General features: G+C 33.9%; 3 protein-coding genes across 3 annotated transcripts; 1 reads left to right on the forward strand and 2 right to left on the reverse strand.

Annotated features, from left to right (window-relative positions):
* Positions 1–16,098: 16,098 nt before the first annotated feature.
* LOC124535699 (zinc finger protein 93-like) lies at positions 16,099–19,225 on the reverse strand. The gene is made up of 4 exons (XM_047112008.1): positions 18,188–19,225; positions 17,687–17,998; positions 17,304–17,587; positions 16,099–16,878 (listed from the first exon to the last, which is right to left on the reverse strand). Exons 1-4 carry the CDS (start codon positions 19,062–19,064, stop codon positions 16,201–16,203), a joined length of 2,151 nt encoding a protein of 716 aa, XP_046967964.1. The 5' UTR covers positions 19,065–19,225; the 3' UTR covers positions 16,099–16,200.
* Positions 19,226–19,887: 662 nt separating this feature from the next.
* On the forward strand, positions 19,888–21,095 carry LOC124535917 (chymotrypsin-2-like). Its single transcript, XM_047112318.1, has 5 exons — positions 19,888–19,939; positions 20,027–20,255; positions 20,349–20,580; positions 20,702–20,872; positions 20,955–21,095. Exons 1-5 carry the CDS (start codon positions 19,888–19,890, stop codon positions 21,093–21,095), a joined length of 825 nt encoding a protein of 274 aa, XP_046968274.1.
* A 3,630-nt stretch (positions 21,096–24,725) lies between these two features.
* LOC124535918 (chymotrypsin-2-like) lies at positions 24,726–25,935 on the reverse strand. The gene is made up of 5 exons (XM_047112320.1): positions 25,884–25,935; positions 25,569–25,797; positions 25,244–25,475; positions 24,952–25,122; positions 24,726–24,866 (listed from the first exon to the last, which is right to left on the reverse strand). Exons 1-5 carry the CDS (start codon positions 25,933–25,935, stop codon positions 24,726–24,728), a joined length of 825 nt encoding a protein of 274 aa, XP_046968276.1.
* Positions 25,936–27,621: the final 1,686 nt, after the last annotated feature.

Below are 27,621 nucleotides of genomic sequence, written 5' to 3' on the forward strand. Positions count from 1 at the left end.
GTTTCCCTAAGTAATACTCGTGTTAGACATAAGCTATCTAGCTTTCTTTTCAATTGATTAACAATACTTTTTTAACATCTTTTTCCCAATGCATGGTGTGCCTAGGGGTCCCGTATCGGCTAGGAGTTGTCTTCATTGTTTTATGGTTTAATCGGCTCAGGTACAAATTTAATCCATTGACCATTGAATCTGCAGCCTAATAAGCTATCCACACAATTTAATTATAGCATAAAATATATAATAAACTAGTTTAAGAGACATACATCCTACATATAACGCCAAAAATGTAAATAACACTTTTAATACAAACAGTTTAGTTAATTGTTAACCTAAATTATAAAAAAATGCCGAACATATCCTAATAATAATAGCAAGACCAGATAAACATTATATTAACACATAGCATTCGTTTAATTTCTTTGGTTAATGTTTAAACGTGACCTTTAATGGTACTTTAAAATTAGTCATTGTTAACTTGATATCCTTTTTTGGGCTGTTCGCCTTAAAAATCTGCGATACAATTAAGGAAACAAAAAAGGATTCAAAACACCCAAATTGTATTTTGTTTATCTGATATTCAGCACAACTGTAAATACATATGATACACAATGAAATAAACAAAAAAAGTCAAAAAAAGTAATTTTGTGTATCTTTTATCTGATAGCACACATTCAGCAGAACTGTAAATATGTCTTTACAGCGTTGATGCTGGTGCCTTTTAAAAACCTCTCCTATTCCATTAATTACTTTAATCAAGTAGATTAACAGGCACTGTTGAATCGTCGTTACACAAGATTCCATCAATTTAAAATTTATCGCAGTTTTGGAATGTAGATTCAACATAAGACATTCAATAACAGCAACAACAAGAACCTGCAAATTTCCCACTGCTGGGTTAAGGCTTCCTCTCCCTTTGGAGGTCAATATTTGGAACATATTCCACCACGCTGTTCCAATGCAAGTCGGTGGAATACACATGTGGCAGAATTACTTTGAAATTGATACTGACGCATGCAGGTTTTCTCACGTCGTTTTCCTTTGACGCCGATTTTTATTCACCGCTGGACCTAGCAACTAGACGAATGACAGTCAAATCAGTTCTAAATATATATATATATACAATATACGTCCATAAATAATTAGTCCATCCATTTACATTGTAACGAATAACTCTGCCTAGTATTGATTGAATGCTATTTTTCAGCGGTGGTCTGTCTTTGTATATTCCCTTCAGAATTCACACCAACTCATCATTCAACGCTAAACATCAATACTGTGTACTGATGAGTTCTGATTCGAACGATGAATTAACTAGTGTCATTACAGAAACTGCGATTGGTTATGTATTGATTGAACGGAGTTATTAATTATTAGTTATTCTTGCAACTGTGTTTATAGGTTAAGGTGACCAATTGATGCTGTCAGGTAGCCTATTCGCTAGTCTGCCTTCCTATTTTATTTATAAAAATTATATTGTTATTCGAAGTTTCAATGTTTATACTAAATATTAGCAAATTTTGTCATAGCCCGTTATAGCAACATAGGGTACAATTGGAAGCCGAATGGTACACCTATTTAGGACACAATAACTATCATTGCTTATCAAATCTATCAAGCCTTATCAGTAGGTAATATAATCTTCTTTTTTATAATGGTGCCGTGTCCCATGTACACAATTATTTCTTTCTATTAATAATAATATTTAATGTAGGTAGAGACACTATATGCTAACATATATCAAACATAAATACTGAATTGTTCAAAACGTAATAATATTGCTAAGAGCTGAGATGGCCCAGTTAGAACATGTGCATCTTAACCGATGATTGCGAGCAAGCACCACTATATATATGCGCTTAATTTGTGTTTATAATTCATCTCGTGCTCGGCGGTGAAGAAAAACATCTTGAGGAAACCTGCACGTGTCTAATTTCACCGCAATTTACCGCATTGAATGTCTTATCCCAGGCGTGGGAAATTTACAGGCTGTTACTTTACTTTACCTTATTGCTTTTTGTAGGGTCTATGAGCGAAGATTCCACTTTTAACACGCCTTTCTTAAAAAAGTGACACCTAAAAATACGTTTTTTTTTTGCTGACCGTACGTCGACCCATTTCACGCTTACGATGGTTTCGTTTATTCAGGAGCAACGAGCGAAATGCGCAAATGTTACTTTGAATGTGTTTCGGGTCACTTTTGTCCCATTGTTGTTTATTTTTGTTAACGGTTGACGTTGAGTATTCAACAATAGTATTAACAGCATATGTAACTTCAATATTTGAGACTAAGTTCGTAACTTTACGAAGTAAGTTTTATACATAATTTTAAGTTTATCGCTTTACGCTAACTAAGCTAAAGTTTTAAATACAATATTAATGAATACAAGTTTATAACTAAAACTAATATAAAGTAACGTTGTACGATAATAATAAATAAATATTGGACAACATACATTACTCTGATCCCATTGTAAGTAGCTGATTCACTTGTGTTATGGAAAATCAGAAATAATGTCAGTACCACAAACACCCAGATCGTTTTCTATGTTATCTCGTAACATAGAAAACATCGTTTTTGATGGGAATCGAACCCGGGACCTCGGAGTAGCGTACCCATGAAAACCGGTGTAAACACTACTCTACCACGGAGGTCATCAAACGTCAAATGATGAATCCTAATCAAACCCAAACATTATCATAAGTATACAGAGGATTATTAGGGATAAGTTCTGCGTTGACCATTGACCAGACACAAAGGAAAAACATCTTAAAGGAATCTGTAAAAGTTTGCTGCAGAATACAAGAACAAGTCAGAATGTGATTTGACACATTGGCTATAATTATAAAATTAATCTATATTAATATTATAAAGGTAAAAGTAGCTCTGTCTGTCTGTAGCTCTTTTACGACCAAACCGCTAAGCCGAATTTAATGAAGGACGAAGGCTATTTTTTTACCTAACTCATGACAACCAACAACCTAAATTGCGAACAAAGCCGAGGGCGACTACTAATAGGGCATAAATATAAAAAAAAGCCTATGACCGATACCAAGTGAATTCTAACAACATCTCATTACTGGTAGCCCTAACATTTACATTTTAAAACAAATTAAATTATTGATAGTCAGGACTTAGATTAAGCGATGATAAAATACTTAATTACGAAAATTAATTCGAATAAGTACCGAAGTTCGTCACTCTTAATTACTATGCCAAAGCGACGCCGGCCATTTTACTTTTAAATAACGCCCTAATTGTGTAACGGAAGATCGTTGCTATATAACCCATTTACAATAAGAAGGGATTTAAAAAGAAATAGGTTCCTATAAAAAATTAAATCTATTTGCGACTCATTTATTACTACGGTTTCTTTCGCGTTGTTTGTCCTGTGTTAGCCAAAAAGTTACCTTATGTAGTTCTTGGAGTTCAAATTTGTTTCATTAATTCTCCTAAATGCGATGAGTGTGGAAGTTATGAAGACCTATATCATTTGTTGATGGAATGTGGCAAGACTCAGAATGAGAGAAAGTTACTTTTATGTAATTTAAATGTATGTTTGTTCAATCTTTGATTTTTTCAGAGTATTCTAGCAGATCCTTCGTCAGAATCTACTAGGATGCTCCTGTTGTTTCATACCAAATTTCATCAAATCCAGTTCAGAGTTTTGGTAGTGAAAGGGCGAAAGCCAGATAGACAGAGTTACTTTCACATTTATAATCTATATATATAAAAATGAGTTGCTGTTCGTTAGTCTCGCTAAAACTCCAGAACGGCTGGACCGATTTGGCTAATTTTGGTCTTAAATTATTGGTAGAAGTCCAGGGAAGGTTTAGAAGGTGAGAAAGTATGATAAAAATGCTAGGAATATAATAAAAAAAAACATCATTGTTTTTCCTTAGAAATAGATTTATTAGAGAATTACCATTGATTTTCTATGATTATCGATGTTTAAAATAAAACATTGATGTTTTAAAATTGATTTTGCATTATTTATAACATCGCTAAGTCTATTTTTCGAATCTATTTCTACAAAATTAAGTGGCATTTTTCGATGTCACTTTATAACTCAAGAGCGGGCTCACCTATCCAAACTAAATTTTCAAGGTGTGTTTGGACTATTCAGTAGATGGTTTATGTGAAGTTTGCTCAAAATCGGTCGAGTGGTTCTTCATTTATCACATTTTTTGTAACAAATGAATTCAATAAATAGCAGGTCATTTTATTATTGGAGATTTTTCAGACGAGGAATTGTGCTGTTAAATTAAAAGTAAGTATTATTTAAAAAAGGAGTACAACCATCTACCAGTTTCAATAGGTAATACGTCTTATTTCAATTTATTATTTAAAAGTACAGTGTTTGCATTTATTTTCATGTCTAAATATACAGAATAAAGTTACTGCCATGAATTTTTATTCGTATCGATTGATGGTTCGTCCACAAGCACAAAATTATAACTCGGGATGTGGTAAACTGTATCATTAGTATCGTTGATACGTATGCTAAAATAGAAATTGAACGTTTTAATTTTTTTCGTTTCAACCGAGCAAAATTAAGATCCGAAGAATATATTCAATTGCAAGAAGTGATAGCGAATGATGCTAATGCAAATGACATCGGGCGATTGACTATATTGCCCTCTTTGTTTATTGGTTGCCCACGGCATATGAGCGAATATGCACAAGACGCAATTTCTTATGTACGAAAAATGGTTGACCGGATCTATTCATTACGGTTACATATAATCCGCAGTGGGATAATATTAAAACAATTTATTTGAAGAACAGTCGACAACTGACCGTCACGACATTACAGCACGTGTTTTTCGGCAAAAATTGAAAGCACTTATATAAATAATGTTTATTTGGAGAGGTGCGTTGCCATATGTACTACATTGAATGTCAAAAAAGGGGATTTCCACATGCACATGTATTAATTTGGCTGGAACATAAAATTACTCCGGATCAAATCGATAATCGTTATATCAACTGAAATTCCCGATGAAACTCTTGATCCAGAGTTATTTCACGTTGTCGTTAAAAATATGATAAAAGGTCTATGCGGTGAGCTACATATGAGTTCGTTACATCTATTTCTCGATTTTAATAATTTCTTACAGTCGCAAAAAAAAATACCGATGTTATCGATTAACATCGAAGTTTAGAGCTCCACAAACATCAAGTATCAATGTTCGGTATTGATCATTACCAACGCCATAATCATGCTTTTGTAACATGGGTCATCCCTACTTTGTCAAACATTTGATGTTGTTCCCGTTATGCAGAAATCAAATTGAAAGAATAGTTATATCTTTATAAGTACATGTTTAGGAGGGACAAAATTAAACCTTAATTTTAACTAACTTCAATTGTTTACTGTCTATCAGATCAATTTTTTGTACATATGTTCAAGATGCTGAACTGGAAAGGACGTGGCATCAACATCAATGGCGAACATATCTCTCACTTGAGATTCGCAGACGACATCGCCATCGTGGCAGAAACGCTGCAGGACCTACAAAAAATGCTGAACAAGCTAGCTGATTCTTCTATGCGTATCGGCCTACGAATAAACTTGGATAAAACCAAGATCATGTTCAATGAACCGTCCTCGAAATTGTTCAAAGATATGTATGTCTACCTCGGGCAGACTTTGCGATTAGGGAGAAACAACCTTGATGACGAGGTGATTAGAAGAATTCAGCTGGGTTGGGCAGTGTTTGGGAAGTTACGTCGAATCTTTACATCGTCGATTCCACAGTGTCTTCAGACGAAAGTCTTCAACCATTGCGTCCTACCCGTCATGACATACGAGCCGAAACGCTCACTCACTCACTCACACTCACGACAAGGCTGATCCACCAGTTTAAAGTCGCTCAGCTGACCATGGAAAGGGTTATGCTCGGCGTTTCTCTGAGGGATCGCATCAGAAATGAGGTGATTCGTCAAAGAATCAAAGTCATGGACATAACCCACCGGATGAGTAAGCTGAAGTGGCAGTGAGTTGACCATATTTGTCGTAGAACCGATAACCGTTAGGGGGAACGTGTTTAAGAGTAGAGACCGCGTCTCGGCAAACATCGTGTAGGACGTCCTTAGGCACGGAGGAGTGACGATTTACGCAAGGAGGCAGGCAGGAGCTGAATGTCTGAACGGGCTGATGATGATGATGATGATGTTATAAGTGTGCGCATGCGCCCACTTACCCGCGCACACTTTACCCAGAAAGCCAAATATCAAACAAATGACGGCCAATTCCCAAACGCTCAACATAACCTATAACTTTACACTTTACAATCGAAAGAAGTATTTATATTTGATAAACGAAAGAGTAATTTTATCGTAGTTACAGAACAGGTTGAGACGTATCAGTGTTTTCCAAAACACTAAAAAGTTGAGAGTAAATCAACGAAAATACTTTTTAGCAATTACTGACAAACAACACATAGTGCGGCGCGCAGGCAAGTCGCAAATAATTTACCATTTAGGCCCCACTGATTGGTCGAAACAAACCCTTCGCCACCCGCACCTTATTTCGGAGATACAGGCAGTGCGCTCGCTTACCCACTGCGTTCAGTTACCCCCTACGACTATATATGTTACACCATAATAAAACTTAACCACCTATATTTTATCTGTGTTGTATTTAGTGAAATTATATTGATTGGTATTGTAAATGAGTTTCAAATTAAAACATATGGTATAGCCAGTTTATACTAAATGGTTTTGCAAATTTTATGTTGTAAGGACTTAATCATAGCAACATGGCAATTTATCACGCAACCTCATGATTCCTGTGTCATTGAAAATATAGAAAAATTATTGTTTTTAATGTAAGTATCAATGGTTTATTGTTACAGTTCATATCACCAGTTTCGCTGCGTGCAATGGTTTCTATTCACATCACATTTGGACCAATTTAAGCATTTCGATTATGGCAGTACGAAGTTTGCCGGGTCAGCTAGTATTATTATAAAAGTATTGATATACTACTTTTGTTATTGGAAAATAAAACACCATAAATAACCACTTAAAAAATAAAAATGAAACACAAATATATTAAAAATCGTTAAAATATATACATATATTTAGTACATTGACTTACGAGATTAAATCAACGAAATATGAGTTTCGAGCCACGTTCAAAGCAAGTAACTACGTCAAGCTTGACGTAACTTAACTTGAAACGAGTTCAAAGACACGCTTTTTCATCTCCATCGACGACTTGATTTAACGCAAGCGATTAAAGGATTCTGCAGGTAATGTACCGAAAGGATAGCTTCAAGCCATTTGATGAGATTTGATATTTTAATGTAAACTTCATAATATTATTACGGTATAATCTTTGATACTTTATGTTACGGTAATAACTAATTAAAGTAATTGGTATAATTAATAATTGTAAGCCGATGAGCAAAAGGGTGGCTGATGGTATGTGAACACCACAGTCTTTAGCGCTTCGTTTGTTTACTCTCTCAGCTCAAGAAAGCCAAACCTTCTCCAGGAAGAGGAGGCCTTTACTCAGCAGTGGGAAATTTACAGGCTGTTGTTGTTTACTTTATTTATACTCGTCTGACAATGCGTAAGCCAGTGTATATATGAAACGACAAAACGTCTCAGTTGCTATAAATAATAATATACACAGCCTGTAAATTTCTCACTGCTGGACCTACTCTCCCTTTGAGGAGAAGGAGCATATTCCAGCACGTTGCTCTGATGCAGGTTGATGAATTCACATGTGGCACAATTTCATAGAAAAATAGACACAAGCAAATAAAAATGAAAAATTAGTCGTGCTTACCTAGGTTTGAACCTGTAATCATCGGTTATGATGACCGTGTTCTAGCCACGAGGCTATTTCGGCTTTTAGTTGCTATGGCAGAGTATTAATGGCAGGTATTATTAAATTCAACACCAGTACGGATGGGACCACTGACCAGGCTTATTTACTTGTGTTCATGATTTGCTTGATTTTGAATTTAAGAGTATTACTTTCTCTAGCAATAAATTCATTTTATAAAATTATACTACTTTGTACTCAAGCAATTGACAAGCTTGTTGACACCATTTTCATATTCTTAAGGATAGGAGAGCTGAAGATCTATGTATCTCAATGGCGTACTTGGGGCCTATTTCCAACACTGGTCTGACAGGATTGTTTGGCATGTTTATTTTTTTTATGGTATAGGTTGACGGACGAGCATATGGGCCACCTGATGGTAAGTGGTCACCATCACCCATAGACAATGAGGTTTTAAGAAATATTAACTATTCTTCACATCGTCAATGTGCCACCAATCTTGGGAACTAAGATGTTATGTCCCTTGTGCCTGTAGTTACACTAACCCTTCAAACCGGAACACAACAATACTGAGTATTGTTATTTGGCGGAAGAATAAAGGATGAGTGTGTGTAACCTACCCAGACAGGCTAGCACAAAGTCCTACCACCAAGTGAATTTTATAAAGCGAGATGATCAGGGCGACAACCTTACATGTTTGATGTCTTTATTACCCCCGTGATGTCAACAACCGATTTTAATGATTTACGAGTAACAAATCCTTGTTTATTACTTGATATACTGTTAAGTTAAATAACTTACGACTTCACATAACTTTAAGATAATACTTTTATGGTGTATTTCATTTTATAGAGTTCAATGGTTTGGTATTAAATCTATATACATTATATTAAACAATATATCTCGAGTCTGCCCATTAAAATGTATACGGTATAATCTTTGATACTTTATGTTACGGTAATAACTAATTAAAGTAATTGGTTAATTTCAGATTACTTTCTTAAACATATTCAACGGTTATATAATATGCTGTATTCATTTTTTTCATATAATTTATAACAAACCTTCTTTGTTAACATCTAAAAACTGACTAAAAAATAATACTCCTTTTTCTAAGTTAAGGAGAGGTCTTTGGTTCTGATAAACATTGGTCATTTTATGAAATTAACCATTCTTCCTATAACCATTGGGCTACCTTGGGAACTGAGATGTTGATTGGGCCTTAAGTTGTACTGGGTCACTCACGCTTTTAACTGTAACATAATAATACTGAGTGAATTGCTGAATTGTTGTTCAGCGCTAGACATATTATGATGATTGTGGACACCTACCTATGTGGGCATTTTCAAAGCTGTACCGCCAAGTAGAATATTAAACAAAATATTTCGTTTTGATCGACTTCTTTTGATTTTACTGACAGAAAATAGTAAGAGATCCTTTCTGTAACATAAATTATGTAACCGATAATTTGACGCCTAATGCTAAGTTAAATATTATAATCGATTATTATAAAATTTATTTGAAACTTTATTCTTACCCTGTCTGTGTAGGTACCACCCACTCATCAGTTATTCTACCGCCAAATAACAGTACTCGGTATTGTTATGTTCTGGTTAGAAGGTTGAGTGAGCCAGTGTAACTACAGGTACAAGGGACATAATATCATATTTCCCAAGGTTGGTGGCACATTGACGATGTAAGGAATAGTTAATATTTTTTACAGCGTCATTGTTTATGGGTGATGTTGACCACTTACCATCAGGTGGCCCATATGCTCGTCCGCCAACCTATGCCACAAAAATATTTATATATATTTATTCTTCTCTTAATTATACACACACTAAGATTTTCTTGTAATCATATACCTCACTCAGACATATTAACGCCAATAATTTAAGGTGGAAGGGCGCGTCCTTGTGAGGGAATATCTTTACATATTATATTGTTATTGTATACCCGGTCTTAGTGCGAAGTTATCTGATACGAAAGTGTTTTAAGGACACGGAACAATTCTTATTCGAAGAACATTTTAATATTCTGATGGAAAAGGCTTGTATTTTATGAACAATGCTCAGTAAAGCTATAAAAGTTTCCTTTCCTTTTTTTGTTATCTTCAAATGTTTTCTCATAAAAAAACATATAATTTTTATACAATATGTGAAAAGTTGTAAAAATATGTTGAATTTACCTGTACTTGTTATATTTTCTCTTAACATAAATGTTATTGAAATACTTTATTTTTTTACAAGTGATCGACATTTGAGACGAGCGTCGTGGACAAAAGTTTGCTAATTAATAAATGCCATTGCGAACTATAAAAGGAGATTTATTTATAATCTTCTTCGTAGACGCGAGTTCTTGTCATAGACAATGATAAATTAATTGGTAAACTTTTCTTGGGTAATAGGTTGTATACTTCAATACCTTGATTTAATAAAATCTAAATATTTTAACTTACTCACACGATAGATATTATTTGTTTTTTTTTTTTTTTTGTTTTAGTGTGTATTATAAATTGGATTGAGAGTTGATTGTTACAATATAGCGTTTTAACTATAAATACTTATCTGCTATTTTTTGTGTGTGTTTTCGTACTGCAAATTAGAATTACTTTAAAGGACCAATCGAATCATCATTAGGAATGTATTATTGAGACGAATTCCCAACAAAAACAAAACTTAAAATAACAACACAACATTCAATTTCTGTTGTGCCCTGACGCAACATAGTAACTCTCAATTTTGATGCAAAGGCGATTTAAGAAATGGTTAGGTTTTCTTATAATGCCAATATTAATTGAAGATTGAGACCATTTTCAGATTTATTAAATCCAACATTTTTGTCAGATATAAAATAATAGGCTTTACTGCTAGGATTTTGACATATATGGTTTCAAAATCAATGGAAATAGTTGCTGTTAATAGTTTTCCTGATACATTTTTTCTGCGTACGTAGGATGGTGTTAATATCAAGGGTTTTAATTGGATCTCAATGAAGTTATCTAAGGAATTTTGTCGAACAGTAAACTGCTTTAAAATCTCTTGATTAAAAATATCCTCTAATCTATATTATAAAGCTGGATTTAGTGCAACTACGCGCGTTGATCTTTAGAAATATGATATTTTCATAAACTTTCTTACTTTATACATATATTAATATATGAACTTTACGGTAAATAATTAAATACGTTGATGAAACCACAGATTGTATATAAGTTTAATAATCTATACTAATATTATAAATGGGAAAATACGTCTGCATACGTGTGTACCTCTGCCAAATCAATGAACCGAAATTTATGATTCGTATGAAGCAAATATACATCGGATGTTATATGTACAAGCCCAAGCAACAACAATTAGAATATACACTATATAAATAATCCTTTTCATTACTTTTGGTGTTTGTAGTTCCGAGGAGATTCGACAATATTTTCGTCTCTTCTTCTTAGTAAACAAAAACGAATGTTTTACCGTGATCCTCTTTGAGTTAATCTGATTGAGCTCTGTAAATTGTTCTGTGTACGTTCGCCTAAGTTCCTAATTCAAAAAACAAGACTATTCCCATATAAAAATATTCTTCAAAACAAAAGTTTTATGTATATCCGTATATCGTGCGCAACCAATAAGAAATGTTAATCTTACAGTTTATCAAAGAGATACCTTTATTATTGACGAGGAGATTAGTCCAACAGCCCTTTGCCCACGCGAGACATGAGCGGCTCTTACTTCATTACTAATTCAAATCAAATCTTATTTTATTAAGTAAACTTCACAATGAAGCGTTATTGAATCGTCAACAATTAAATACTACCGCCGTTTCGGAAAGCAGCTTCTAGCGAGAAGAAACGGCAAGAAACTCGCATAGTTGCTCTTTTCATATAAACAGATTTACAATGCTGTTATTATTGTGTATATTTGCAGTAATTAGTGTCCTAATGATTATAAAGCAAAGTCGCTTATCGCTGTCTGTCCCTATATATGCTTATATTTTTAAAATTACGCAAACGATTTTGATGCGGCTTTTTTTAATAGATAGAGTGATTCAAGAAGAAGGTTTTTGTATAATACATGGACAATTTATTAAAGAAACACTGATAATTATAGAAGTTCCTAGGTTCATATCATTGCACGCTTCACCTAGGCGGGTTGTGAAAAAAAGGCTGTTTACAATACTAATGGATAGGATACCAAAGGTTCGTAATGAATTCTAATGTAAGTACAAATGATAAAACAAAGAGGATCGACCCTCTGTTATAAATACATAATGCGTTCTCTCATCACGGTAAATTACTTTATTTCTTGGGTCACTTCTCAGGCTATTTCTATTCATGTGGACGAAGGGGTCTTACGGTTCATAAGACATTAGATAAATGCCAGAACAATGACGTACAATCACGTGAAATATTTAATAAATGATCATAGATAGGGCTTCGTGTGAGTCCATCTAAGTAAGTATCCACTCTAAGGATTTTGTATCAGTCTGGTGTCACCGTAAGATAACAGATCTCGTCCACGGTTCAAAATATTTCGACAGTTTATGATTGAAATTTAAGTTAGCACTAGCGCGCACTGGTAACTTTTGTCACGGTGACTTTTTCGTCAATCTTGTCAAATCCGTGAATATGTACAGATGCAGACACAAATGTCACCCAATTGTCACGTCGTAAAGTGCGCGCACCTCCATATATATTCATGGACTCGATAAGAGTGACGAAACAGTCACCGTGACAAAAGTTACCATTGCGAGCTGGTTCTTATAATCTTTCTCGCGCAATTCTGAACTGTCGAAAGATTGTGAACCTTTATAAAACTTACAATAAAACGCATACATTTTTTTTTATATTTGTATTTCAATTTTTACGTTGACATATATACCGTGAAATTAACCCCATATCCTCTAAAGAAGGGAAGTTGTGTCCAGAAGTAGGTAACTTTGTTGCTCTTATTTGTTATGTATAGATAATTTTGTTTGTTTATTCATCCGCATTGGAACAGCGTGGTGGAATATGTTCCAAACTCTCTCCTCAAAGGGAGAGGAGGCCTTTAGCCCAGCAGTGGGAATTTACAGGCTGTTCGTTGTTGTTGTTGTTTATTCACCTACTTGAATATCTTTTCGTTCACTAAGCTTTATAGTGCTATAAAGATAAGATTTAAGTAATTAATCTATATATTATAAATGTGAAAGTAACTCTGTCTATCTATCTGCCTGTCGCTCTTTCACGACCAAACCAATTTACAATACTTGAACTCCAAAGAAGGACATAGGCTACTTTTTTTTTCAAATAAATAAATATTGGACAACATCACATACATTACTCTGATCCCAATGTAAGTAGCTAAAGCACTTATGTTATGGAAAATCAGAAGTAACGAAGGTACCACAAACACCCAGACCCAAGACAACATAGAAAATTTATAAACTTTTTCTACATCGACTCGGCCGGGAATCGAACCCGGGACCTCAGAGTGGCGTAACCACGAAAACCGGTGTACACACAACTCGACCACAGAGGTCGTCGTTTTCGTTTCGTCGAAACCGCGGGTGACAACTAGTAAATTATATATTATTTGTTCTTGAGCGTATTCTGTAACCCTTTCAAAACAAAAGTAAAAATGTAACAGCAATGTTAATAAGCAATGGCTGGGCTAAGGTTAGATGCTTATTCCACCAAGCTGATCCAATGCTGATTGGCGGTTAATGCCGATGCGCTGCAAACCATATATAAGGTCATATTAACAAGATAACAAGACTGGGTTTATACTGGCTTACTCACCCTTCAAACCGTAACAACGTATTGGAATTGTTAAAATAAATCAGTCAGTATTGGGATTTATTTTGTACCTAGTGATTTCAAATGTGAATACAATTTAACGAAGGCCTTTAAAACAATAACAAAACGTACGAAGCCGTAAGAAAGCCAGTACTTTGTATTTACGTAAGCTGAAGTACTTATATACATAAATGAGTATATAAAATACCTATATTAACCTCGTTAAAAAATATGTCGGAAGATGTAGTAAGGATTCCTTTGTACAATAATTTCTATCCATACATATAATAAAATTGGGGTGTCTGTTTGTAATATTAAAATAACCGCTTTTTTCTAAAAAACACGGTATATAGCGGAATGGTATTTTTTTTAATTTTTGTGTGCCTGTCTTTTTGTTCCGGCTAATCTCTGGAACGGCTGGACGAATTTTGCCAGGACTTTCACTGGCAGAAAGCTGATGTAATAAGGAGTAGCTTAGGCTACAGAAAATAACATCTTTGTTTCATTAAAATGCGCACGAAGTCACGAGCACAGCTAGTATATAAAAATATAATGAACCTACGGAGTTTGGCGTTCGCTTACACTTAGCAGTTATTAACTTGTTATTTAAAAAAAAAAAACTAAATTTGAAATTAGAATGTTCTTATTACATCGAATTATGTGTGCATTTACGTTTCATTCTACAATCGGGTTGTCTCTTGTATGTAATTTTAAAATCATCGAATTAAAATTTCCACTCGTTTCTTCTAAATGAAATCCATATTTTTTCAGTGAAATGTGAAATATACTTAAATAAGTCAGGTTATTTCACAGTTACTTTATATTCACATACTATACGACTTTAAAATCAACAAAATATATACAAAAAATTATTAAGACCTATAAACGTATACAATGTTTTTTTTTATATTTACAAATTAAAGAAATTTAGTGTCTCGAGTCCAATCAAACTGTTTAAATAAACGAATTAAAAAAAAAGTGTTAATACACTAGAGTAACAAAATGTTTGTATGTATTTGATTATGTATCGAAAATGTATATCATTACATTACACAGACAAAAAATATATAATAACAAGCCAGACATGATTTAACACCTTATTTCTGTTCAACTAAATTCAATATAACCTTGTACTATACAAAAATCGCTTACATTTGACTTCCAATTACAAGCACCGCCCATCTTTTAATTGACTATTTCATTACTATAGGGCTATAAAATCAGCCTACAATTGCTAACTCAATAGACATACAAATACTGTTCGAAATATTAGCACTACGGAACGTGACTGACGACGGATAAATGATAATACTAAGATAATCGTTCACACTAACCTTATCGTACACTAACACGAACTCCAAGCAATGTCCAAGCCACTTAAAACCTTCAATGTTTAAGCGATAACAAAAATAACATGTATATGTATTGACAATGATAATTATTCACTGAATTGTAATATAATTTAATCGCGATCGCGTTTTTTTTCGCGCGCTCAAATCTTTAAGACGTGATCAACGCGCGATATGCGTCCGCGGACTGCGAGAATGAGAACGAGAAATAATCCAATGTATGTGGCAGGTGACCTGCGCCGCGCATGCGTGAAACACAAGGTCGTCCATGAAAAGTCGGCTTACAAGACGCGATTTAATAAATCTGCTTTTTACCAATAAACAATTTTAATTCGAATATTATAAATTAACATATTACTATATATATTATTTACAGCGGTATAAGATTTTAAATACTTTAATTGTGTATCATCAAGTAAATACATAAATGCTAGATAATGTATAATATGTAAATAAATAATTCCACTTTATAAATAACTTACTTATTTGTTTTCATTTTATGGGCAATTATTATTACAAAAAGAAAAAAAAAAAGTTTTTTGTGGTATGGATAAATGACAAACGAGATAATTTCAACAAAAATATAATAAAATTTTAAAGTTTACAACAAAAGTTTTATATTCAGAAAAAGTTCATGTTGATAAGAGATTATAGTAGGTAAATCAGTCTTATGCGTAGTATGCATTGTGGATTTTGATTTGTAGTATGTTATCGTAGTTACCTACAATATTTCATAATTTTGTTTCGCTTGGCAAAATAAAAAAAACTCTTACAATAAATAATTAGGTCTTGATTCATAATTTACCTAAAATGTATACAAGTGAAAATACATTTTACACTTAAACTTGTAGAATACCTTTAAAAAGTTTAATAAATAAACAATTATATTCAAAAACAACTGGTTATACCAGTTTAGTAACTTCATATAAAAATATAACAGACATAGAAAAACAAAAGAAAATATCTCCTAAATTAATAAAAATAGATCCGTTTCACTTATGATTAAAAAACAATTCAAATTGTGATGTATATATCAACTGACATACACATTTTATGGTTAAAGACTTAATTAAAGTTATTTTATGGAAAATATTGATTCGACTAGTGATTAGAAAATCAGTCTTAAAAATCGCAATATTACGTAGATACGTTTAGTAACTATCAATAATTCGAAATTTGTCGTATCGGTCTCGTCACGTGTTTTGTAATAAGATTACAACGAAATCTGTTAAAAACACTAGGTGGCGCTTATAACGGTTTGAATGGACCTGCCATTGTTTTAAAGGGATCTTCTCTTCTTTAACAACTTTTTCGCGGGAGGAATTTCCATATCGTGAACATCGTTACAGTGCCGTTTCAGTTCGGAATATTTTCTGAATTTCGATCCGCAAATAAGACAGTCAACAATCATTTTTCTAACGTTGTGTATTCTCCATTCGTGATCCCATTTCTCTTTCAATGTTTTGAAATAATCGTGACAGAACCGACACCTAAACCGTGACATTTCGCGCGTGTGGGCACATTTGACATGCTTGTTCAGCATCGATGGAAAATGGAACTCCTTATTGCAATAGAAACACGGTATTGGCGAATTATTGTTATGGTATTCCATGTGCTGTGTTATCATCTTCTTAGAGTTGAATTTCCGTTGGCAAAGATCGCACTGAAAGAACGTTGTGCCGTGGATCTTTTTGTGCTTGGAAAAATTGCTGGAATCGCTGAAGGATTTGTCACAGAAGGTGCATTTGTATAAGGTAAGTTTGGCGTGCTCGCGTAAATGAGCCTTATATCTATCTACCTTGGTGAAGCTTTCGGCTTGACAGACCTCGCACTGTATAGTAAGGGTGCCGTTCTTGTTGACTGGTGTCTTGGCGAGAGTGCTTCTAATTACGTGTTCAATTAGGTGTCGTTTCAAATCGCCGACTCGGTCGAATGTTTTCAAGCATACGTCACATGTCTGAAAATTTATTTAAAAATAATATAGCTAAGATATAAAATTCGTAGACTAAAAAAATTTTTTTTATGTTTAATTAATACTAGAACTGTTTTATTTTTAACTATTAAAATTAACTTACTAACATAAGAAATTTAAGAAAACATAAAAAATCATAATTAACACATTATATTTTGGCTGCACAGTGATAACCTGTCAATTAAAAAAAAATCAGCCATCAGTAAAATGGCTGGTGATCTGAACCTGACCCCAATATAAATTGGGTGATCAGGGTAAAGAATCCACTGTCACATATAAAATGTAATTAATACAACAAAAAGGGTATTTTTAACTAAACATACAACTATTGATTATAAATTAATCTCGGAGATAAGATAACATTGTTATTAATAATTATTTAAAAACAATTAATCATCAGATCACATTACCTTTTTGTATCTCTTGTGTCTTCGAGCCTTCTTTGAATGAAGTAGGAATATCTTATTAGACATGACCTTGGCTATCACTGAATCTGCTTTCTTAATTTCATCCATTTTAGATGATTCATCAATATCTGAGTTAAATATATAATCTTCCGGAGGTGGAGTTAAAGTATCGCTCTCACTGATCAAATCATCGTCTAGAGAAAGAGTAAATTCTGTATCACTGGTCTCTTTTATGTCTGTTTCTTTATGACACACTTTATGGAGTTCCAATTCAGAGTATTTGGACGCTGTGTAATCACATAAGTCACAAATGAATACAAAATGTATTTTTGCCATATGAGTCTTTAACTCCTCAAAGTTAGAGTATGTTTTTGTACAGCAAGTACACTGGTGTTTCCTTTGATGTATCTTACGGTGATTCCGTAAGGTGAATTTTGATGCAAACACCTTGTGGCACTTATTACATTCTAGTTCTGGATCACCATGGCCTAGACAATGGAGTTCAAACTTTTTCTGGTTTTTGAGCATTTTGCCACAATCTGTACACATAAATTTTACTTCACTAACATTCTCTGTGCCTAAAATGGGAATCTTTGGACTCTTGTGGCTGCCCACCATATGTTGCTTAAATGCTGTTATTTGGTCAAATATTTGCTTACACTTATCACATTGGTATTTCTTTTGATTTGGTTGACTTTCTGTAAAGCAGTATTTTTTAAATTAATGTTTGTTATTATTTTACCATGAAAATTATTATATATAAAATTAATTTAATTACTATGCATGTGTTAAATTAACATAAGTTAAGATAATGTATACATTTGATAAACCTAAAATTGTTTATTGTATGAAAATGTAAGTAAATAAACAATAACAATTCAACTCACCTACGACAACATCATTATCTTTGCCGCTATCAACGCATTCTAAGGAAGGATCATTGACTGCAATTTTCTGTATTGTTTGACCATAGTGTGAGTCATGGCCCAAGTACAGTATTGTTTTCTGTTGTTTTGACAACGACTGAATGTCAGAGGACATTAGCTGTTTTAAGGCATCATTCTCACTTTGTATACCAATGTATTTCAGCTCCTCCCTAGCTTTATTTTCTTTCTCATTCATTATCTCTTCCGGTAGTTGAGATAGGAACACACCACATTCAAACTCATCATCTTCATACAGATTTTGATCCACCGAAGCCGGTTGCCCAGGCTCACTGACTTGAACCTTTCTGAACTTTTTGTGCTCAAATTCCTCCACCGGGGAGTACTGTATTGACTCTTTATAATTGTAAACATTCTGTGTTATATATGTGTTGTGCTGTTCAACGGTTATATGACTCGAGTGCGACTGATGGTAGACTGAATAATGTTCCTGAGATTCCACTGTATCATAACTGTTGTATACATATGGGCTCCTGGCTGGGTCGATCCATACTTGTGACTGACTGTATGGAGGATATGTGCCTTGGTTACTCGCTTCGGTGACGATTATAGGAGCTGGGTTTGTATCGTTGTTATCAGAGGAGTGGCTGTTTGAGTCAGCCTCGTGGATGTTCACGTCATAGTTGTCTATAAGTTTGACATTGCAGAAACCCGAGTATATGCACATCTCGTTGCCTTCAGTATCCGGCGATGTTATATTTACGTCTATGAATACGTTGTCGGTTGCTTCGCAGTTTGTCTCCAATGTGGTGCACTTTTTAGGTATAAGTAGTACTGGGTAAAGACCTTCGGAGTCTGTTATAAAGATTTCCTCCTCCATTTTTCCGTATAAAACCTTTGTAAACAACAAAACGACATTACGATCATATGTTTATAGTTTATTACGAAAAAAGGCGGTAATCAAATTACGAAAACATTCGGGTAAAATTAGTTAACAGTATTAAAATATTCTTACCACGTGTAAAGCGGGTGTCTTGAACGTTGTATATCGAAAAAGGAACTTCTGAAGGTATCATTTGAATATAAGTCATAGTTAAAATCACAACTACCCTCCAATATGGCGTTTTTCAAAATTTTAATGTTAACGAATATTAGTATTATTTACACAATCGCCATGGTAGTTGTACATCGTTAAAAGTAAATATTTTTATTGGCGCCAATACCGGATTTTGACTGTAAAAAATAAATATACCTATATTAGTCAAAGTTCGTATATAGTATATAATACGAACATTAAATGACTTTTTTCTAACTTCCCTTTAATAATATTATTTTATAATTACATTTGGAAATAATACTCAACATAGTAACTTTTTTTATTTCAACTTTTATCGTAATTTCGTATTTTTATAGATTAAAATAATTTTGTTTTCATGAATCTGTAAATTTTAATACGCAAGGTTATAGAGTTCAAGATATTGTGTGTAATGTATACTTACTATGACTACTATGATACAAAGATTTTCTAATTTTTATTATCAGGCTGAGACAACAACGAATAATTAGTAATACGAAAGTCAAGAGAGGTAAAGTTTAATTAACTCCTAATCATTATCGAATAGATAATCAATTATAATGTTTCATATAAATACTAGGTAAGACAAAAATATGGCACAAACAGTTTTCTATTGAAACGTACAAACATGTTTACCAAATTAGCAATTATTTTTGGGATAATTTTCCAAACCATTAGTGGTAACTGCTTTTAAAAATAATTAATTTGTTTATTTTTTAAGGGTAGGAAGAATCATGGTGTTTAATATTTGTAAAAATAAATTTCAGGCCATCCTCTTGAGTCAGCGCAGCCTCAGTATGATGTTAAGAACTTTTTGACATCTCGCATAGTAGGCGGGCAAGACGCCCCCGAAGGTTACGGGAAGTACATGGTAGCGCTCGTGACGGGATATTACGTGAAGGCCTTGATGTGCGGCGGATCCATCATCAGCAAGCGATATGTATTGACCGCTGCCCACTGTATCGAACCCTTTGTCATCTGGGGACAGTTAACGCCGTGAGTATTGGGAAATTAACGGTCCAACAACGCCTGTAAGAATACATTGGCAAGGCTACCTTGACGATGATTGTTGCAATTCGTATTTTACAGACAATTCATGGGAGTAATCGGTTCGCAATCCTGGAATTCGTCACAATACATAAGGTTTTCTGATTATGACATCCATCCCCATTGGGACTGGGGTACTCTGAAAAATGACATTGGCGTCCTTAGAACTACGAAGGAGATCGTGTACAGCGAGCGCGTCGGTCCCATAGCTCTGAGTTTCGGGTGGACTGATGGTGGGGAAAAGAGCTTCGTCACGGGCTGGGGCCGTGTTGAGGTAGGAATACAGTTTTGTTTACGAATCATTGCTATCAGAGTCGAGTTACAGACTGCGAGCGTACAATAGTGATTATTTAAATGAACAATGAACGTGATTGATATGTTATTTTTTGTTTAAGGCCTGGGGCGATATCCCGTACCATCTGCAAATGTTACACGTGAACACGATCTCTGGTCCGCAATGTGTCAAGGCTTGGCAGGAGGCCTCCACCGTTGTCGGCCCGACGCCTCCGGTGCACCCCGAGATCGAGATATGTACGCTCCACTCCGTCGGGCATGGCATGTGCAATGTAAGATTTACAACTTTTTCTTTTTGTGTTTGCAATATGTATGTATTGCCTTTGGGTATCTAACACTTACTTCTGTCTTCAGGGTGACTCCGGCAGCCCCCTGGTGACGTTAGGTTTGCGACAAGTGGGTATCGTGTCATGGGGTTTGGCCTGCGCGCATGGAATTCCAGATGTCTACGTTAGGATAAGTGCCTACAAATACTACCTGGCGAAGTTCCTTTGAAAACAACTTGAAGAATTGCACGATGTTACTGCTGAGCAAACTGGAAACGGATCAGCGTTAACGACTACAAGATCTCGGAAATCGTTTATAAAGACTTGCAACTTAAGTTATTGTTGTCTGTTATTATTATTATTTATTGTGGATTAATTATTATTTATTTCCATTAAAAGAAAAATAAATTGTTTATTATACAAAAATAACTTTTATGTTGTTATTGGAACATACCTCAGATTTATGATCGTACTAACATCATACACTAAAACCCACCGAGTCATGACATAAAATAATATTTGGTGATTCTTTCAAAAACACAATATTTTACAAAAAATCTAAAAATAACGTGACAACTACTTAATGAGATCATAAATTTAGAGAAAGGCAAAATGAAATTTGATGGAGGGCTAGGTAAGACATTCACACAAAATGGAGTAGGTATTTTGGTGAAGACTCCATTCGAAAAGTATTTTTTATAATATTCCAGTAAATACCACTAATTAACTTAATGCTTCACCCAGTGACGGTCCCGGAAATGAGGATGGAATTTTCTTTTGAAAATATAACTGTTTGTTAACCATTGGTTAAATTAAAAAAAAAAACAGTAATTTATGAAATTATTCAGTAAAAATGATAATCACAGTAAATATGCGACTCCTCATTTAGCTGTCATCTATACCTGTAATAAAACTGGAGTGTATTAGAAAACCACTTTATATTAAATGCATGTTTGTATACACAGTACATAATATAAAAAGGTGGCATTATTTTCAATATTTTTGGTAGTAGGGCTTTGTGCAAGCCCGTCGTCCAGGTACCTACGTACCACTCACTCATCAGTTATTCTACCGCCAAATAACAGTACTCAGTATTGTTGTGTTCCGGTTTGAAGAGTGAGTGAGCCAGTGTAACTATTAACTACAGGCACAAGGGACATAACATCTTTGTTCTCAAGGTTGGTGGCACATTGACGATGTAAGAAATAGTTAATACTTCTTACAGCTCCATTGTCTATGGGTGATGGTGACCACTTACCATCAGGTGGCCCATGTGCTCGTCCACTAACCTATACCATAAAAAAAATATATATTTGTCTGTGTGTATGTGTGTTTGTTAATAATGTCTGACACGGTTGCACCGACTGTGAGGATACTTTCGCTTTCAGACAGCTGATGTAATAAGGAGTACCTTAGTCTACAGAAGTACTATAGTCTATTTTGTTAAAAAGTCGCGAGCACAGCTAGTATTTAATGAATATTTAGAATTTGGTACTCTTGCAGATCTGTTGAAATCAAGTAAAATAATTCCATTATGAGTAGTCATAAAAATATCCCAAACAGCTGTTTAACAATCTCAATTTTGAGGTTTATGAATTTATTCTCAAAAAGACAGATTCACTTACATGAGAATAGTATGATAAATGTAACAATAACAAAAATATATTCGCCTTATAGATACTTAGTTAACGGAATAGAATATAGTAAAATAGCTGTGTGTATTTAATCGCTACAAAAGTGGGTATTCTCTAAAATATATTTTGAGAATTGAGACTTGAGCCCGTTAACTGAGCTTACATTTTTTTATAGAAGATTGTAATTTGTTATAAAGTTGAGCTCCATCAAAAGTATTTTTTTTTCTTGCAAATTTGGTTCTAATTTTTGGGGTGTACTAATAAGCTTGGTCTACGGGTGGTACGGTTATTGCTTTATTTTATGAATGTCAAATCTGAATGTATCGATTTATTAGTAATTTTTCTAATAAGAATACAAGAATTATATACATAAAGGTGTCGTCATAATGTTTGTTTCCTTGTAAAGTTTAGTTGTTGATGTCAAAAGTGGATATCTAAAAAGTATTTTAATTATTTTATTTTATTTTCTTTGAACGTCTTGCAATTTTGTTTTTCCAGTATTACCACATATTTCTATTAAATACAATAAATGCGATTTTACTAGAGAATTGGAGATGTTATACTTTATATTTTTAGGTATGCATTATGAAATATTTGTTAATGACCCAATTAAAGAGAAAAGTCTTTTATTAATGTAGTCCAGTTGATATTTGAATGTTAAGTTGTCTATTCGTAACCCTAAATATTTTTCACAGTTTTACTCAATTGGAAAATTGTCAATAGTTAATGGATCATGCAGTGCAATCCTTTTTTTAGTTTTGAATACAATGTAACAAGTTTTGGAAGCGTTAATAGTTACTAGATTTTGATTGAACCATTTATGCAGAACAGTTAAATCACGTTGAGCTTGAGAAACTATATCATTTATTTTATTACCGTAATAGAATATACAGGTGTCATTTGTGTACAAAGTCAGATGACTATTTAGTTTCAAAGTTGCAAGATCGTTTACATACATTAAAAAGAGAAGTGGTCTCAAAATTGAGCCCTGTGGAACTCCACAGGTGGCAAAGCACTAGTTTGTATATCTCCGATTTTAAAGATTTGCAATCTGTTTATTAGGTACGATTTTAACATTATTAAAGTTATTAATTTCGGGATATTTACCATGTTTTTCATTTTTGTTCGGAGGAACAGAAAAAAAAATATTAAAAAAATAACATGGTAAATATCCCAAAACTAATAACTTTATTAATGTTAACATAAAAATGAACATGTTAATTTAAAAACGATTTTAACATTTCTAGTACAGTGCCTTTGATAACTATGTTTTGAAGTTTATGTAGTAAGAGTTTATGACTTACGGCATCAAAGGCCTTTTTTTAAATTGATAAATACGCCCATAGGTATGTTCTTTCTATCTAGTTTCTGTCTTATTTTTGTTACTAGATCTACAGTTGCAGCAGTAGTGTTATTTCTAGCTCTAAAGCCATATTGTCATTCAGTAATTAAGTCAAAAGAGCCAAATACATTATAAAGCGGTTGTGAATTAATTTTTCGAAGATTTTTTGATGTAATTCAAAGAAAATGAATGAATTAGTACTCATACTGCACTATGGGAAAAAATGGCAGTTGCGTTTTCATAATAAATAAGGTCAACTTCCGAAGAAGGCTTTCGGCTTCTTCTTTCCGGATAGCTAGGTATCTGACCAAACTGCTATTCGTTCCATCTCTAAAAAAAACATATCATAATTAACAGAATCAATTCGTTAAAATGGTGGCATCGCCGGAGGTCTTTAACGACTTGGGGCGCCATTCATCAATTTTGCATCAAAATCAAATGAGTGAATCTCAGCCTCATCAAATCTTAAAAAGAAACCACAACAAACAAAGGGTACACCGGCATCGGTAGTAGCACGACCCTGATAGAAATCGGACTATTGAGAATGTAATAGCCTGTTCGAGTTCCAATATAATAATAATTCATTAAGCATATTTATTTCTATTTTTATCACAGAACTGAAATAATAAAATTACTTTACGTGATTTCAATAGAAGTTGAACAATACAAGAAAATAAAAAGTCAGCGTTAATTTTAAGTATGAAGTATTTATTTATCCTTTAATGGAAATAAATAATAAATAATCCACAATTAATAATACTAACAGACAACAATAACTTAAGTTGCATTTCTTTATAAACGATTTCCCAAATCTTGTAGTCGTTAACGCTGATCCGGTTCCAGTTCGCTCAGCAGTAATATCGTGCAATTCTTCAAATTGTTTTCAAAGGAACTTCGCCAGGTAGTATTTGTAGGCACTTATCCTAACGTAGACGTCTGGAATTCCATGCGCGCAGGCCAAACCCCATGACACGATACCCACTTGTCGCAAACCTAACGTCACCAGGGGGCTGCCAGAGTCACCCTGGAGACAGAAGTAAATATTAGCTATTACTCAAAGGCAATACATACATATTGCAAACACAAAAACTAAAAGTTGTAAATCTTACATTGCACATGCCATGCCCAACGGAGTGGAGCGTACATATCTCGATCTCGGGGTGCACCGGAGGCGTCGGGCCGACAACGGCGGAGGCCTCCTGCCAAGCCTTGACGCATTGCAAACCAGAGATCGTGTTCACGTGTAACATTTGCAGATGGTATGGGATATCGCCCCAGGCCTTAAACCAAAAATAATATATCAATCGCATCCATTGCTCATTTAAATAATCACTTTTGTACGCTCGCAGTCTGTAACTCGACACTGATAGCAATGATTCGTAGACAAAACTGTATTCTTACCTCAACACGGCCCCAGCCCGTGACGAAGCTCTTTTCCCCACCATCAGTCCACCCGAAACTCAGAGCTATGGGACGGACGCGCTCGCCGTACACGATCTCCTTAGCAGTTTTGAGGACACCAATGTCATTTTTCAGGGTACCCCAGTCCCAGTGGGGATGGATGTCATAATCAGAAAACTTTATGTATTGTGACGAATTCCAGTTTTGCGAACCGATTACTCCCTTGAATTGTCTGTAAAATACGAATTGCAACAATCATCGTCAAGGCGGCCTTGCCAATGTATTCTTACAGGCGTTGGTGGACCGTTAATTTCCCAATACTCACGGCGTTAACTGTCCCCAGATGATAAAGGGTTCGATACAGTGGGCAGCGGTCAATACATATCGCTTGCTGATGATGGATCCGCCGCACATCAAAGCCTTCACGTAATATCCCGTCACGAGCGCTACCATGTACTCCCCGTAACCTTCGGGGGCGTCTTGCCCGCCCACTATGCGAGATGTCAAAAAGTTCTTAATATCATACTGAGGCTGCGCTGAGTCAAGAGGATGGCCTGAAATTTATTTTTACAAATATTAAGCACCATGATTCTTTCTACCCATACAAAATAAACAAATAAATTATTTTAAAAGCATTTACCACTAATGGTTTGGAAAACTATCCCAAAAATAATTGCTAATTTGGTAAACATGTTTGTGTGTTTCAATAGAAAACTGTTTATGCTAATTTTTTTTCTTGCCTAGTATTTATATGAACATTATAATTGATTATCAACTGGATAGTGATTAGGAGACGCTATAGGACGCTTTGTTGTCTCGGACCGATAATGCAGAAAACATAGGAAATGCACAATATGAACTAGGGTCAAGATATGAACTTAACAACCTTGCGATAATATTTTCATGAACATAAAACGATGAGTTTTTATAATCATTATATTTATTTCTACTAATGATAGAGGCGTAGATAATAGTCTATTTTTTAATATTATAAATATTATGACATTATTATTTTATTATTGAGTATTCTGGATGTGGCCAAATGAGCAACAAAATTGCGTCACAGGTGGCAGTCAAAACCTAGGGAGTTTAAATGTCCCCTAATATATCTGCAAAACTGTCTTGGGAAATTAGTATGTTATAATTCTTACGAATCCTTCTCTATTTTATAGAAATGTCATAATAGCTAACGAATTCAAATAATGTTTTTCTAATATTACAGTAAATACCTTACTGTAATATTAGACTTAATACTTTATTCGGTGATCTCCAAGGCGACGTTCTTGAAAATATAGTAGACTATATAAGATTTTAAATAAACATGGTTATTTTTATTATTGCAGTTATTAATTACGGGATTCTTACCATGTTTTTTTTTTGTTCGGTGGAACGTGAATAAGACATTCGTAGACAATGTTGTAATATCGAGCTCCACCGAACAAAAATAAAAAACATAGTAAATATCCCGTAATTAATAACTGTAAAGTAGACTATTCCTTTGAAAATATGACTACCTAATTTTACAAACTTTAAAAACGCTTACAACGCAAAAAACGCTTTTGGGAAATGCAGGCAATAAAACATCTCTAGGAAGTATACGTTTCGTTGTTTCGTCGTTCTAGTGGATTAAAAATTTTCCTCTTGATGATAATTTGGCTCGAAGTAATCAGAATTAACAGTTAACAATTTTCAAAAAGTTTTAATTTTTTCTAAGATAAATCCATGTTTCGCTATTTAATCCTGTATATTGAAGTCTTTAAGAAATTATTCATTTTCATAACTTAAATAGCTTACTAATTATTAGGAAATTGTTTTTAGATATTATAATTTAGGGTTAATATGTATTACCTTTTCAAATAAAATAATTGTGTGCTTGTTCTTACGTAATATTTTTTTAAATCACATTGACGTCTTTTCACCATAAAATACTTTTTAATCATATCAATCATACAAATACTTTTTAGACGCGTTTTTCTACTTGAAATAAAACCCTTTCTATTTCTGCTTTGTGACTGAAGGAAATTGCTGACTATTACCAGCGTTTCTCTCTAGACCGGGAAAGGAAGGTAGAGGGAAAGAAATATACATACATAGTTAGAAAGAGAGGTAAAATATGAGGAAAAACGAATTTGCCTACGTCATATCTTCTTAAATGGTCAATTGGTCTAATATGTATGTACATATATATTTGTATACGATTATTTTATCCGATACATTCATTCTTAAACGTTTTTATTCAAACATACATTCGGTAAACAGATATAGATATAATATTAAAAATAGGCAATAATTGCGAATATTGTTTAAGGCTCTATGGAGCTTGAAACTATGACTTACCACTTTATCATTAGTAGAGATTAACGTAATTAGTATACAAG

Source organism: Vanessa cardui, chromosome 15 (genome assembly GCF_905220365.1).
Source record: "Vanessa cardui chromosome 15, ilVanCard2.1, whole genome shotgun sequence".
Lineage (NCBI taxonomy): Eukaryota > Metazoa > Arthropoda > Insecta > Lepidoptera > Nymphalidae > Vanessa > Vanessa cardui.